This window comes from Actinia tenebrosa, unplaced genomic scaffold (genome assembly GCF_029948245.1).
Source record: "Actinia tenebrosa isolate PJP-AT-01 unplaced genomic scaffold, QUT_ActTen_1.0 PGA_scaffold16__25_contigs__length_10494907, whole genome shotgun sequence".
In the NCBI taxonomy this organism is placed as follows: Eukaryota; Metazoa; Cnidaria; class Anthozoa; order Actiniaria; family Actiniidae; genus Actinia; species Actinia tenebrosa.
Genome location: NW_028292576.1, coordinates 3,369,900 through 3,384,946, shown reverse-complemented (window position 1 = coordinate 3,384,946; position 15,047 = coordinate 3,369,900). Strand labels below are relative to the sequence as shown.

The following is a 15,047-nucleotide window of genomic DNA, read 5'->3' as shown; positions in this document are numbered from 1 at the left end:
CAGGGGAGAGAAGGGTAGGGGGGAAAGGAGACTAGTCCCCGTAGCAGCCAGCCTGCGTTTCTCTTGGAAACTAGTTAGCTGAATGATTATTTGGTAGCAAATACGCAGTAGAATGAATTATTTAAAAAGAAAGTTTGTTTATTAAGAAAGCTGGAAAATTTTGGACAAGTGATTGTTTTTGATCGATCGTACAACAGTCCTCTTACCCCTCCCTGGTTAGAATTTGCGAGCCAGGCACCTCTCCCCGAGGGGAAAATTTTCCATTTCGCGGGCTATTTTGAGTGTAGTTTGTCTCGTTTGAGCATCAATGAAGGTTTTCTGATGGCGTCTTTGGGGAATTTTCAGAGTTACATGTAAACGGTAAGAGGAGAAGCTTAAATTATTAGACTAGGGGAAGCAGTTTGCATTGGGATGATGAAAAATAAACCCTTTAGAGCGGGTGAGTTTTAGGAAATTACCGTAATATCAGGTCTTTTTGGTACAGTATGATTTGCAGGGTATTGTTTAGCTCCAAATTTATTGTCTTTTGCTATTGTTTCATTGTCTTCATCAGTGCTTCAGGTGCCTTGCAACACCGAAGAAAGAGCTTAAATATCGAAGTAACTCGCCGAAGTAAACCGAGTAGAGTTGAACGTTGCATTTGTATTCGGCAAGAAGACAGAGAAAATTGAGAGGATGAAAGCGAAATCTAAAGTAAAGATATTTAAACTACAAAAAAGGTGAGTTGCCATTGGTTGGATATAATATATGTAGGGTTCTGAAAACAAATTATTAAGCACAAAACTTCCAGTAAATGAATAATTTTTCAAAGAATCCGAATAATTAATATTCGAAATATGGGGTGCCTGTGGTATTAGTGACACAGGAATCCCAAAATCCAGGCCACAAGCAATACTTTTTGAATTGATTTTGAATTGTTCCACTGCTTTATTGTATTTTCTGATTGAAATATTGAAATAATGTTGAAAATTACATTAAGTTTACATTAACAATTTATATGAAAGAAATGAATAAATAAAGATTTCAATGATTTAGCAAGTACAGTCTCCGCTGGCAGACTGTTCCATATAAAGGTAATATCCTAGCAAAAAAAAAAAAAAAGTAAAAAAAAAAAAAAAAGTAAACTTATAGGCGTTTGAATGTGCATAAATATGTAAAGATTTTTAAGGATGATTCATATTGCTCTAGTTTTGGATTCTGAAAATTGCACAGAGCTTGGAAGAGATAGATAAGATAGATAACTCCGTATAAGCCTTTTCATAGTTTAAGAATCGATTCCACTGCGCATGCGATTTTATCCCGAATTTCTCACCTTCTTTTGTCTAAACCTTCTTTGTTGTTAATTAAACAAAAGAAGATGAGAAATTCGGGATAAAATCGCATGCGCAGTGGAATCGATTGGTAGAGAAAAAGCGGGGGATGGGCAAATTTTTATCAGAAAAATGGGGGTGGGGGATGCACAGTTTTTGGAAGAAGCTTCAAGTCTTGCTTAGGGGGAGTTGTAATTTTTTGCATGACTTTAAAGGGGGAGGGGGGTGTTAAAGATTATTCTGGACACTTCAAATTTTCACCTGCCCCCCCTCCCCTGCCATATATTATGAACACAGCCTTACATCGCTATACGATAATTAGGCTAAGCAGTCAAACACTTCAGCTTTTTAGTTTGGAAACGAACGAGGATAACTCGCTATTCGATAAAATTCAAAACGATTCGAAACGATTCTCAAATGGAGTTCCATCTCGACCTCTCGACACTCTCTCGACCATTAGCGATCCAAATACATATCAGCCAATTACAATACGTTAAAACGGAAGCCCATAGTTTTACAAATTACGTTTGAAAATGTGCAGTTCATTGATACCTCAAGCATCCTACTCAGCTAGCAAACAGCGCTCGTTTTAGCACGTCTACAGACTTGACCTTTTCTTTTCTCCGCCAAACATTAGAATCTACTTATTATTATTACCAGGGCACCGAAAATCGCATAAACAAGAATTAACCGGACTAACCGGTTTTGAATAGAAATGCTGGCTTTTTTGCCGCCTTTTTCCTTCCTCTTTCCGCTTCCGTTTCCCTCTCTTAAGAGACCACCTTTTTATTTTTTATTTTTACATGTAGAAATACCTGGGTTTCTTGTCGATCGGGTTTCGAGTGGGCAACCTTCCGGTAATAGTGTTTTAAGAACAATTTGAATCGGCAACTGATCAAATACCGTTTTCTTCCCTACTTCCTGAAATCCTTCCTCCTGGGTCCGGTTGTGCGAAGGGTGGATAGCGACAGATAAAACTTATCCACTGGATATACTTTTTGGACAACAGCATCGACTTACTCTTACCAACTGGACTATAAGGATTTATCCGTCGGATAGCGCTATCCACCCTTCGTACAACCGTGCCCAGAGATGATCGCACAAGTTATAATCCAATTTGGAAGAATTGAATTCAAAAAAATTCCTCTGACTGCCAAATTGGACTCGGCCTATCGGCCTCTTCCAATTTTGTCAGTCCTCGGAATTTTTTTCATCCAATTATTTCCAAATAATTGGACAGCATGTAGTCCTATTATCTAAACTAATCGGCGTAACTAACTTCCTCTAGTCGTCTACAAACTATTAACTAAGTACTAATTTTCATGGGGTTAAGTAGAACTGAATAGTATTCGATAGATCAACTTGGTTGAAATTTGAATAGATGTAACAGCTGTCTAGCTGTGTTCGAAGGCTCAGGTTACTGTCTATACCTCATGCAAACATGAATGATACAATGAAGGCGTGGCCGAGAAAAACGATTCGAAGCTTTATATTCTTCATAACCGTTAATCACACTAGGCTATATCATGATATGTCGAAGTAAAACTACCGCATTTTTGCGTGCCGTTTTTTTAATACTTTCAACAGAATTTTCAAAATTTTCATGCATTTCCTGTTGACATTAAAGATTAGTTCAAGGTACATTATTAGATATCGCTCTTCTCAGCAGGATTGTTATTATCAATGCTGTATTGTTCTCATTTTGTTATGTAATCACTGCAGATAGCCTACGCTTCATGACATCTTGCATGTACCGAGAAAATTACTCTGTTCGCTTATTTGTTTTTTTTTTCCTGAGACATTCTTTGCTGTTTCTATTTCGGTTTGGACGGATCTTAGTCTGTCTTCTCGGGATCTAAACCCAACGAAACAAACACACACACGTAAAATTATTACTTTCGTAGAAAACGAGAAAATTCGAGAAATTGAAGAAAACTATATTTTAATACGAAAGCATAAGCTGTGATGGAGTGCTAAGTTGTAGAGGAGCAAATCTTAACTACTTATAGTGAAACTAATGATATGCAAGCTAAATCCTTTCGTTTCCTTTCGTTTCCTTTCGTTTCCTTTCCTTTCCTTTCCTTTCCTTTCCTTTCCTTTCTCTTGCTTTGACTTGCATTTGCTTTCCTTTCTTTTTCGACCTTACCTTTTTCTCCCTCTTGGTGTCATTTTCGTTCGTTTTCTTTACATCCCCCCTCCCTTTTTGCATTTTAAGAAGTTTCTCTCTTTCAACCTCAAAGTGACGACTAAGCAAGGTTTTCTTATTGCTGTAAAAGCATCTTATTTTTCGACTTTCGACATTCCATATCTCGCTGGCACGCATTCTATGCAGTATTTCGATCAGATCTTAGAGCTGACTACCAAGCATTACTGTTGCGTAAAAAAAATATTGTCTGGAATTCATGGTCATTAGCTCCAAGCCAAACCATATGTTACACATACTTGCGCAAACTGGATCAAAGATAAGCTGGTTAGTTAGCTCAAAACGGCGCAAATTCCGGCCAGAGGCACTTTAGATTTTTAGTTACACACACCGTGGTTCTACTAGAACAAACCAAATATAACATTAATAGAAAATGCCGGCAGCCTGAAGGCAGCCAATGATAATTAGTTTGTAACTTGCGCGCTTTCAGAAAAAGAAAGCGCTAGGCTTGAAGTGATTTTGGAATAGCCGTAAGGCAGCTATGGTTGATGGCTTGTCATACGTGACGCTAGAAGGCAAAGTTCACTGAGAGAAAAGCGACCTGTCTATCAAAGTAAGCATATCATTGAGCAATACGGTAGAGCAAGCCCAGAGGGAAGGGAATGGCTAGTCAGAAGACTAGAGGACATTTGCCCTTAATGTCTCACGCATTTACCACTTGTAATGTAAACAAGTCAAAGGTTTATCTAGTCTCGCCAAAACCATCTTTTGTGAGGTCTGAACCTTGAGCCAATCGCAACGCACACCGAAAGAGATGGCTCGTTATTATAATGGATCGCATTTTGCCTGAGGCTAAACAAACTATAAACACTTATTAGTCAATATTGTACTATTTTACTATCTTGTAACCCATCCACTATCAAAATAACAAAAAAAATCACAAATATTAAATATAATCTTAGCTTATTTTCGTTCGACATGTGAAAACTTGCCTCAGGATTTGACATGATTACAATAATGTGTAGTTAAGTGTGGATTTAAATATGTTGACGCTATGTTCTGAAAGAAAGCCGCGTTGCGCCCGAAGGGTGCACTTTGCCATGTCGCTTCTGGGGTATAGGACAACCCTTACTCCATTACTTGTCTTTTGGTAGAACTAGATTCCCAATTTCCTTAATTCCGCAACAATAGATGTTCATTGTTAACTGATTCTAATAGATAAGAGTTGAATCTAAGTCAAGCTGTTCATTCCGCTTGTTTACTAGATTCCATTTACCAACTATAAGGACTAAGCGATTTTAAAGTTGTTTCACATAAAAAAACTAGATTTCTAAATTCCATGAGCCAGTAAAAATAAATATTTATTATCATTATTATCAATAGTCAGTTCAATCTAACTCTACAATTGTAGCTGTCCATCCCACTTGTTTACTAGATTCCTTTTGTCAACTCTAAGTGTTTTTAAATTTGTCTCACAGATATAAAACTAGATTTCCACTTTCCTTAAAAATGTAAAAATAGATATATAAAAATTATATTCATAATAATAAATATCAGTTAAATTTTCAACTCCATTTGTCCATTCCTCGCTTGTTTACTAGATTCCATTTCCAGGTAAGTGTTCTTAAAATGTCTCACAGATGTATTTAACTTAGCTTAACTTACTAAAATGCTCTCCTCACCAGGAGGCACATAATGTTTGTATTTCACAGAAATAGTAACTTAACTTTATTCCTTAGTTCTAATTCCTTCAGTTGAAGGAACTTTTTACTAATCCTAATATTAATATTCCCATCTAAAATTGAATACGGTGTTATTGCTTTCTAAAGGTTGTTAATCTATAGTACACTTATGATGATTAAGTGTAGTAAGTGTTGATTTATTAATGGTTCGTTTATAAGAAAACGCAACAGTTTGTACCGTGTATGGGCGTGTCCTGCATGTGTTTTCTTAAAATAATTATTGGTGCTCACACAATTTTGCATTTTACTTCATTATTTCTCCACCCCCTTCTACTCCTCTCGGCCTGCGCGGCTCTTGCTTCTTCTTTTTCTTTTTCTTGTCCTTGCGCGTAGTCGTTGTCGTTGTCGTTGTCCTTCTCCATTTAAATCTTGTTCTTCTCGTTCTTGTTCTTGTTCTTCTACTTCTTCTGCTTCTGCTTCTGCTTCTTGTTCTTGTTCTTGTTCTTGTTCTTCTACTTCTTCTACTTCTTCTACTTCTTCTACTTCTTCTACTTCTTCTACTTCTTCTTCTTCTTCTTCTTCTGCTACTGATTCTGCTTCTTCTTCTTCTCCTTCTTCTTCTTCTTCTTCGTCTTCTGCTTCTGCTTCTTCTTCTTCTCCTCCTCCTCCTCCTTCTTCTTTTCTTCTTCTTCTTCTTCTTCTTCTTCTGCTTTTTCTTCTCCTTCGCCTCCTCCTCCTCCTCCTCCTCCTCCATTTAATTCTTCTTCTCCTTATCTAAAGAAGAGCTCAATGAATTTTTTTTTTACTATACCATACTGTTACAAATCGTGAATAATTTTTTCTCATAGTTTCTTAAGAATACGTAGCAACAGGTCGTGGTTCCCAGTCTATTTCTAGCTGCAATCTCTCACCTGCCTCCTCCGTCCACGTTACTATCCCGGATATCCCAAAGATAAAACGCTATGCACTCCTTATAAAAACAAATTAGATTAATAACAAGACAAAAACTACTTTTGATTGGATTGCGATGAAGTTCAAAGATGTCACGAGCCTAAAGGCTTTATTTTGCTCCATATGTTGAACACATGTGGTTGAACGCATGTGGAATTGTGTCGATATAAAGAAATCTTACCAGGAATAATATTCCCAACAGCAATTCCTTACAGCATAAAACACAACGAAAGTATTAGTTGTATAGTCTTAATTCATTTGCTAGAAAAACGTTTTCCGTTCCTGATGCAAATTCTTTGCAACATGCGGACTCTTCTTTCAAAGCCTTGGTTATATTTGAGAAACTCTGACCAACTGCTAAATGTCATCGTGTTCGTTTGATCGCTAAAGAAAGGGTTTGCTTTGCAGGTGAATGTGCATATCATTGTTATGTGGAAAAGGTTTGCCATGATTTATACATAAAGCTTACAAGTCCCCATACAAAACTTTACGGGGAATCTTAATATCTAATGCTTTTCTAAATGTCCTCGAGGTATCCACGTGTAACACTAACCAGCTATCCCAAGCTGATCTGGTTTTTCTATCTGATTAGAAATGCTCTCTTGAGTTGTCAAACATAAATAACTGGAACATCTTGCTCTCCTTGCTTGTCCAGTTAGAATTGTTTTGAAATTACCGTCTTTCTTTAGGTTAGTCTTTAAATGGGACTCTCGTCCTGTTGAATATGCTCTCGATTAGGTATTTGTATATTTAGTCTATCTAGAGTATCATGCCTATGTTATTATTTTTTGATTCTATGATAATGTTTTTTAATGAATTGATTGTAAACATTCTTGTAATATTTTTCTCTAATTGGCTTTTTAATATCAAGCAATATCCTTTGTACATTCAACATGCAACAAAACTTCATACTCTATTCAATTATTTGAAGGAAACTAATAACGCTTCTTGCTTTGTTCTTATGGTAAATTGAAACCTGTCTTTGACGTCTAAGCTTTAATTGCAGCTTCTGGCAAATTGTCCTTCAAGTTTTGTATCATGATAAGGGTCAAAAAGTTCTTTATTTTCGGCGTTTTGCTCTAAAGTCGTTGCGATAAAGTCTTTGTGGAGTCTTATTCTTTTTATCATCTTTACAAGGTGTATTTTTCTATATGAAAGTTACATCAGCGTAAATTCAAACGAGTGACTTAATCTGTCCTTACGACCAAAAACCTGTGAATTCAATCGCTTAAATAAAGTATAAATGTATTTATTACGATTTTTTCATTCCTCCCGTCCAGTCCAACACGAACAAACTCAGCAAAGACAAACCTGGGTACGACAAATTATCCTGAAACACAAGCATGCTTTTCATATTTTCCCTAATAAGGCTGCCAATAACTGCACACATCCTGAAACATTTCATCTCCTGATAAATCATACCTAAAAGGGATCTTAATATGTTTGGTAATCAAGGTCAAATGCCATCGGTTTGTAATATTTCAAGAAATAAGTTGGGATTAAAGCTGCATGGGATGGGGTAGGTATACCACTGGGAAGGTATTTTACCAGCTTAAGTTTACCTCAGCCTGGGGTTTATGCTGGATATATGTTTTTGTATAGCAAACCTAATAAAATAATCTAATTAATATATCTTAAGTACACTCTTGGTGAGACGAGAGTGCTGTGTTAATTGCACAAAGCACCTTTCTTCGTCCTGTGCTCCATCACGATAATGCGATTTGAACTCCTTTTGTTTTGTTACAAATTTGTACTAGTGTGACTTGTATGCTCTAGATTTTTGACTTTCTTCCGTTATATATTTTATATTTTATTTGGCGTTCTTTGAATTACTAAACTGATAAAGTACTTTGAATTGTTGAAGATCTTTGTTCCGTCATCCAGCAGGCTTTCTGCGTCAACTGGCAAGTTTTTTTTCACTGGTGTAGTCAGGTAATCCTACTCCGTTCTAAGGTTGTGGACTTTGGCACTTGGTTATAGATTATTATCCAAACATTTAACAAATGAAAATAACCTAAAAAAAAGTAATTAAGTAAGCTGAGAATTTGCAGGAGAAAACGCCTATGGTAGTTCGTCATATTATGCCATGTTATGTACACGTGTGTTGTTGTAGTTCGCTTTCTCATGAAGTGAAGTGTGGTATGTTTTAACGCAACGTTCCTTTTCCCCAAAAAGCTTCAGCTTTTGCGCTTAGTCTGGCTTGTTTAATTGATATGGAAGCAATTATCATCATCATTATCAAGTTAAGAACTGTTAATTCGACATAAGCAGTTTTTATTCACACGAAAAATCCATAAATTGGTATGTCAATTGGCAGCTACTTGGTGAACATGTCGCTACCACTTCACACAGCGTATCAACAGATATACAGAGCTGCACTGAAATCAAATAATAATTAGATTTGAATTAGATTATGGATAAGACTTAGTTCACACTATGGACCACTTTTTTCTACTGAGTGTATGGAAAAACTTAGAGGGGTAGGGTAGGGAGAGTAATTAGACAGTTGCTGACAGTTTTAGGCGCCCGCTTCACAATAAGTTGGTGTTGTGTTTCTTATCGAAGTCTGTCTCGGATTATATGTATTTTGATTGTTTTACAAAATAACGATATCAGATGCCACCCATGCAATATATGTACTCGCTACAGGCTTTCTTCTGCGGTATTTGTACTCTTAACATAGTTACGGCAGTTAATTTTACAATAATGATAAACTTCAATTGCCTGGAAGTATACTCATCACTGGTTCTTTATGGGTCTATAAATAACTTCTAAAGCATTGACTCAGTGCACAATGGTAAAAGGGCAAGTAAAGCTGTCCCCGTGAGCTTGGAAAACGCAACGTAGCTTTATAAATTTTGATGCACACAACACAATAACGTAATACATGTTCTGCTTTTCTTGGTTCATGCATGTCCATGCTCACGAGCTTATTAAGTTACTGGAATTTTCATAAACATGCAAACTCTGTGACTCCAAGTTGCACACTGAAATTTGGTTTTTCGTTGCCGCCAGTCAAAAATATGAAAGGTATTGACTGATTAGGTTTGATTGACAGCAGCAATCCGTGCATTTTATGTGTAGACCCATCTTCTTCACGCGCATACAACTATAAACAGCGAAAGAGGTATATTATATAGCTTTTTGCTTGCCATATTTTTGAAGTCAGGGTACAGCTTAACCGCCTCTTGTCATGTCTGAGCGACTTATCGAAGTTCACAAATAAACACGACCTTTCTTCAAGTGCTGTTTAATCAAATATTATCTTTACGCATCTCGTTGTCCACTTCACACCCAATCATTTATAAACCCAAAACCTAAGTACTATTATTTTTCTATTTCTTTTTTCTATTATTTTCTTTTGATTTTCAAAAGTTTATTAATTTTCCTGCTGGTTGACGGCCAATTTCTCTGTTTTGTGTCTCTATCTTCGAGATCCTCAATCTCGAAGCGGTAATCTTTATTACATAGGTTCTACCGTGATCTCAAGTTGTTCTATTAGATTAATCACACAAAGACTTCCGTAAGCCATACCCTGTTTATTATCTCATATTACTACTTGTATCAAATGCAGATCGATCGCGAATGCTATGGATAATCTTTCAAAGATCTCTTGTTTTGACGAACCAAGCGACGCTTGCGATGACAGTCTTGATGGCCATCAACCTCTCACTTGCAGAGTCGAAATAACGCCCTTTAAGAACATTAAGAATATCAGGGGCAGTACACTTTTGAATAAGGTATCGATATTTCCTCTTCTACTCGAATAAACGTTCACCGTTTAACTTTTCCGTACTTACTGCGGCCACCCTTCAAAATTTGAATTTGTTTGGTCGCTTCCGTCCCGGCTGAGAACCGTCTTTCGACTTGATTTACTTGTAAGTAGGATTAGTAAGCACCGATACCCTGCGAATCAAGTCCTGCTTGTTTATTCAGTGGAATGGAATAAAAAGGCTTAGTTTATGTTTCATGTTTACAGCCACTAATTCGGCAACCTGCAAAGCAAAGAGGGAGACTTTCTTGTAAGGAAAAGCTCAAGATTGCGGCGGCGTAGATTCTATTTTTCTCCCGGAAGAGCTTAGCCTTGCACACAAGCACTTGCAAAAAAAGATAACTAAATAAACAAGAGAGAAAATCATTTTAGCCTTGCACACAAGCACCTGCAAAAAAAAGATAGCTAAACAAGAGAGAAAATCATTCAAAAAAAAAAAAAAAAAAAAAAAAAAAAAAAAAAAAAAAAGAAAGAAAGAAAGAAAAAGAAAAGAAAAAGAAAACGTTTGCATATAAAATAAACATTTTAAGATATTACAGTTTCTTATTCTTGCTGAAAAATTCCAGAAGAAATTTAAAATGTTGAAATCCATTTTGCCACTTTTATTCCCTTAGGAATGATTACAAACCACCTATAGTGAACACCATCCAACATGGTTGCCACTTTTATTCCCTTAGGAATGATAACAAACCACCTATAGTGAACATCATCCAACATGGTTGCCACTTTTATTCACTTGGGAATGATTACAAACCACTTATAGTGAACATCACCCAACATGGCTGCCACTTTTATTCCCTTGGGAATGATTACAAACCACCTACAGTGAACATCATCCAACATGGTTGCCACTTTTATTTCCTTAGGAATGATCACAAACCACTTATAGAGTACATCATCCAACATGGTTGCCACTTTTATTTCCTTAGGAATGATCACAAACCACTTATAGAGTACATCATCCAACATGGCTGCCACTTTTATTTCCTTAGGAATGATCACAAACCACTTATAGAGTACATCATCCAACATGGCTGTCACTTTATTCCCTTAGGGATGATTACAAACCAGCTACAGTGAACATCATCCAACATGGTTGCCACTTTTATTTCCTTAGGAATGATCACAAACCAGCTACAGTGAACATCATCCAACATGGTTGCCACTTTTATTTCCTTAGGAATGATCACAAACCACTTATAGAGTACATCATTCAACATGGCTGCCACTTTTATTCCCTTAGGAATGATTATACAAACTACCTATAGTGAGCATCATCCAACTTGGCTGCCAATTTTCCCTTCCCTACGGTAAACGATTCAAAAAGGGTTTATTAAACAGGCAAAAGCATAAACACAAGCAAACTGACAAAATCAAAGTGAAATTTTTCTAAAAAATTCTCATTTTCTAAGACATCTAATTTGCTAAGATGGCTAGCTTTTATTTTTTGGGAACTTTTTCTTGGAATGTTCAAATTTGTACACGAAAATAAATGCTTACTTTCAATTCAGTTCAAGAATCACATGAAATGACTTCACCAAACAGACCTTCAAACTTTAGGATACCCTGAAACAACCTCTGGGCTTTTCGAAGTAAGGGCATTTGCCAACTCACAGATCAGAGTCGAACGCTGAAACAACCTCTGGGCTGATCTAAGTCAGGGCATGGCTAACTCACAGATGGAACCCTGAAACAACCTCTGGGCTGATCTAAGTCAGGGCATGGCCAACTCACAGATAGAACCCTGAAACAACCTCTGGGCTGATCTAAGTCAGGGTATAGCTATAACTCATTTTTCAAACCCTGTAGCAACCTCTGGGCTTTTCGAAGTCAGGGCATGGCTTACTTCAAAATCAAACTCTGAAACAACCTCCGAGTTTTTCAAAGTCAGAGTAGAGCTAATTGGAATTTCAAGGAGTTTGTTAGGTTTTGCGGAGGCAGGAAAATTGGTGAACTAGGAGAAAAAACCCTAGCTTCATGCACGGTAACATTATCTTAGTCTTTATTCTCATCTTGCTCCCAGCAGAAACCAAGCCCCGAGCTACGAACATGAACCCTTAATTACCATCCTATCGCTAATAATACACATTAGCGTTGCTCACGACAAAAATGTACGGCAGGCAGGCGATTGCTAAGTAGTGTCTGTAGGCAGACTGTGCTGAGGTCAAACGATGGCCTATCCATTTACCATACCCTACTTATTTACTTGGCTCTGAAAACATAGCTTTCGGCACGGGATGGTTGCTATGATTGAGGTACTTGAGAAATTTCCCGTACTATGAAAGCTCTACCTAACTTTGCGTAATTACCCCTTGCCCACGTAATATCACACAAAAAGTTTATAAGAAGGTAAAGTAGTGCGGTTTTATGGCGAAGAGTTCTTTTTTTGTTGCAAATGTGAAGTGCTTACCATAAATCGCCCTGTAATGTCTGAATTAGACCTCTACTGTGAGAACAAAGAAATGAAAATTGTACAATACTCGGTTATTTAATAGCAACGGTTTACATTTAAGTATAATGAAGAAATAAATACGATGATTTTTCAGTTATAAATTTTGGTATTTTCATGCAATTTCTACGTTTAGTTTTCTTTTCTTTTCGATTTTAGACATAAACAGTGAACGTTTTTTTTTACTATTGTTGCGTTTAAACGGTTTTAACTTATTTCAAATCAGCTTAGTTTTCTAAACAGATAGATAGATATCTTTGACAAATAAGAACCTCTTTGGACTATCAACACCACTTAGCTTGATCGGCTTCGTGGCCCCAGTTTCTGGATACTTTCTTTCAGCATATTCCAACTCATGTGTGGGATTTGCACAGAGTAAAATAACCTTATCAATTCGCAGCTTATTATTCCTGGAATCTTTCGCCTTGATCTCTGTAAATATGCCTGACGGCTCTAAATCTTTCAAAATAACTAAATCCATATGGACGCTATGATAATATACGACCATACCTTCTGTATCAGAAATTATTCAAAACAGATACTACGTTGAATCTTAATACGGTTTTAGGTACATGTCAAATTCATTACGATCCAAATCATCACAGAGTAAATCTGATAATTGTTCAAAGACCGGTGCGCCTCCGGAGTTTTCTTGCCTTCGTGTTCTGCCATCGCCATCTTCGGTGCCGTTTTCGCTAGTCACCGAAGAAAATCGGCACGAGCTTCTTGAAGTGTGATGCTGGAAGGCATCGTGTTGTCTTCTCAATGTATTATTCATCGCGTTATAGGGCCCATAACGGGCAGTGTAAGAATCTTTGATGCACGATGGTCTCGTGTAAGGAGGCTCTTGATTTGACGCCAAACTTTCACTGAATGTTGCTCTCCAGGATTTAGAGTCTTTATTATGATCTTCGCTGTTTCGTGCTCGAAATGCTTCATTCTGCAAATTCTGCTTTGCATAGTATTGAGAATACAGCTCGCGGTTTTCGTCTACTCTTGAATGCCCGCTATAAGGGTACCCATGCTCGTTGTAGTACTGATAACCTATACTGCTTTCCATTTTTCTTTGCTGGCTTGTGAAGTAGCTCTCTGGAGTATGCGCTCTCCTAGCCGGTCCATATTCTCCAGTATTGACCGCATTGTATGGGTAGTACTGGCTGGTTTCACTATAATAGTGATCTTCTGTTGCAAGAGGTTCTGTAGGACTTGGCTCTGGTGTTGGTGGTAAATGTATATTGTGGTTAGGTCCCATGATATTGGAAACACCGTTCATAAATGTTGGGGCAATAAAGCTTGATAATGTCCTTTGCCCATTTCGTCTCTCTTGTCTTCCCTTTCTCTTTGGAGTGTACCTGTAATTCGGATGTTCTTTCATGTGGCGAATCCTTAAGCGTTCGGCTTTTTCGACAAAGGGTCTTTTCTCCTTAGTAGTCAGCTCGTTCCAAGATTTACCAAGGAGCTTCGAGATTTCAGCGTTGTGTAGCTTAGGGTTTTCCTCCGCGAACTTACGCCTCATGACTTTGGCCCAAATCATGAAGGAATTCATGGGCCTTTTGACGTGGGAATCCTCATCATCATCGTAGTTCTGCAGACCCACTGAAGTCCCATTCATAGCTCCCCAAGAACCAAAAGTTGGATACCACATCGTTTTCTTAAACCGCCTTCACAGTTGTCACCTCCTATCGCTGCTGGAAGAACTACGCGTCTAGCTTGAGTAGATTTTAGGCTTTACAAGCTATTTAATACTTTGTACGCGAGATAGGGGGTAGACGTGGAATCTGACTGACGAGAGTTTATGTGCGTCTAGATGACATGTTGCCATCGGTAAACTAGAGATCGATTTTTTTGGTTTGTCTGATCTGCTCTTTCGACCAGGGCACCCATCACAATTAAAAGGGCCGATGTTAATAACACCTCTGCTTGAGCCGCTCAATGAAAGATTTTCAAGAGCGTGATAATTCTTCTCTGGTTATTCTCAATCACTAAGGTATCCACGGTGCGATACACGGCTTTGCGTGATTGGAGTAGATCACTTCTGTCTGTCTGGAACATAACAGGAAGTGACATCTTGATCTCAATGTCCTCTTCTCGATGCTTTAAACACGCGTTCACATAATTGTAAATATCTTTTCATATTTCCTTCAATAAGACCCACTCTGAAGTTCCGGAATATCGGGAAACTGATCTTAAATGTTTATCCATCGGTTAATCAGCTAAAAGGCAAGGGTTGTTAAACGAGCTCGTTCTCAGGTTAATGGAGAAGCGCCATGGATCTCTTGACGTTGAGATGTCGCGTGCCCCACCGATAGCGCAATTCAAACTCGACGGCTTTTTTTTATTCCCTATCCCAAATTTAGATATATCTTTTGTGTGTGATTTATGAAGGTGTACTATTATTTTAGAGTTATTCTAATTGTGCGTGTCTTTCTTAGGCGGGGGGGTGGGGGGGTGGGGATATAGTTGCGTTTTTTCGTTCCTGATTTTCGCAAAACGCAAAACATTCTTCATCTCAAGGCTGCTTTTTTCGTTATACCAGAGTGCGCGCTTAGAATTAAAGTCCAATTCCAGACTAACTGGCGTGACTGAAAATCTTTTTTTTCACTGACTTTTCTTTTTGTGTTTTTTTTTTTTTTTTCCACCTCTAGCCAGTCGAATCGGCTTGCGTGTTCGATCTGCTCGTGCGTGTAGGGCATGCTAGTCATGGACCCAAAGCAAGTAACCGTGTGATGTCATCTTGCAT

General features: G+C 37.7%; 1 protein-coding gene across 1 annotated transcript; it reads right to left on the bottom strand.

Annotated features, from left to right (window-relative positions):
* Positions 1-12,327: 12,327 nt before the first annotated feature.
* On the bottom strand, positions 12,328-14,288 carry LOC116301007 (transcription factor Sox-17-alpha-B-like). The gene has a single exon (XM_031710000.2). The coding sequence runs from the start codon at positions 13,950-13,952 to the stop codon at positions 12,861-12,863; it is 1,092 nt and encodes a 363-aa protein (XP_031565860.2). The 5' UTR covers positions 13,953-14,288; the 3' UTR covers positions 12,328-12,860.
* Between the last annotated feature and the right edge of the window lie 759 nt (positions 14,289-15,047).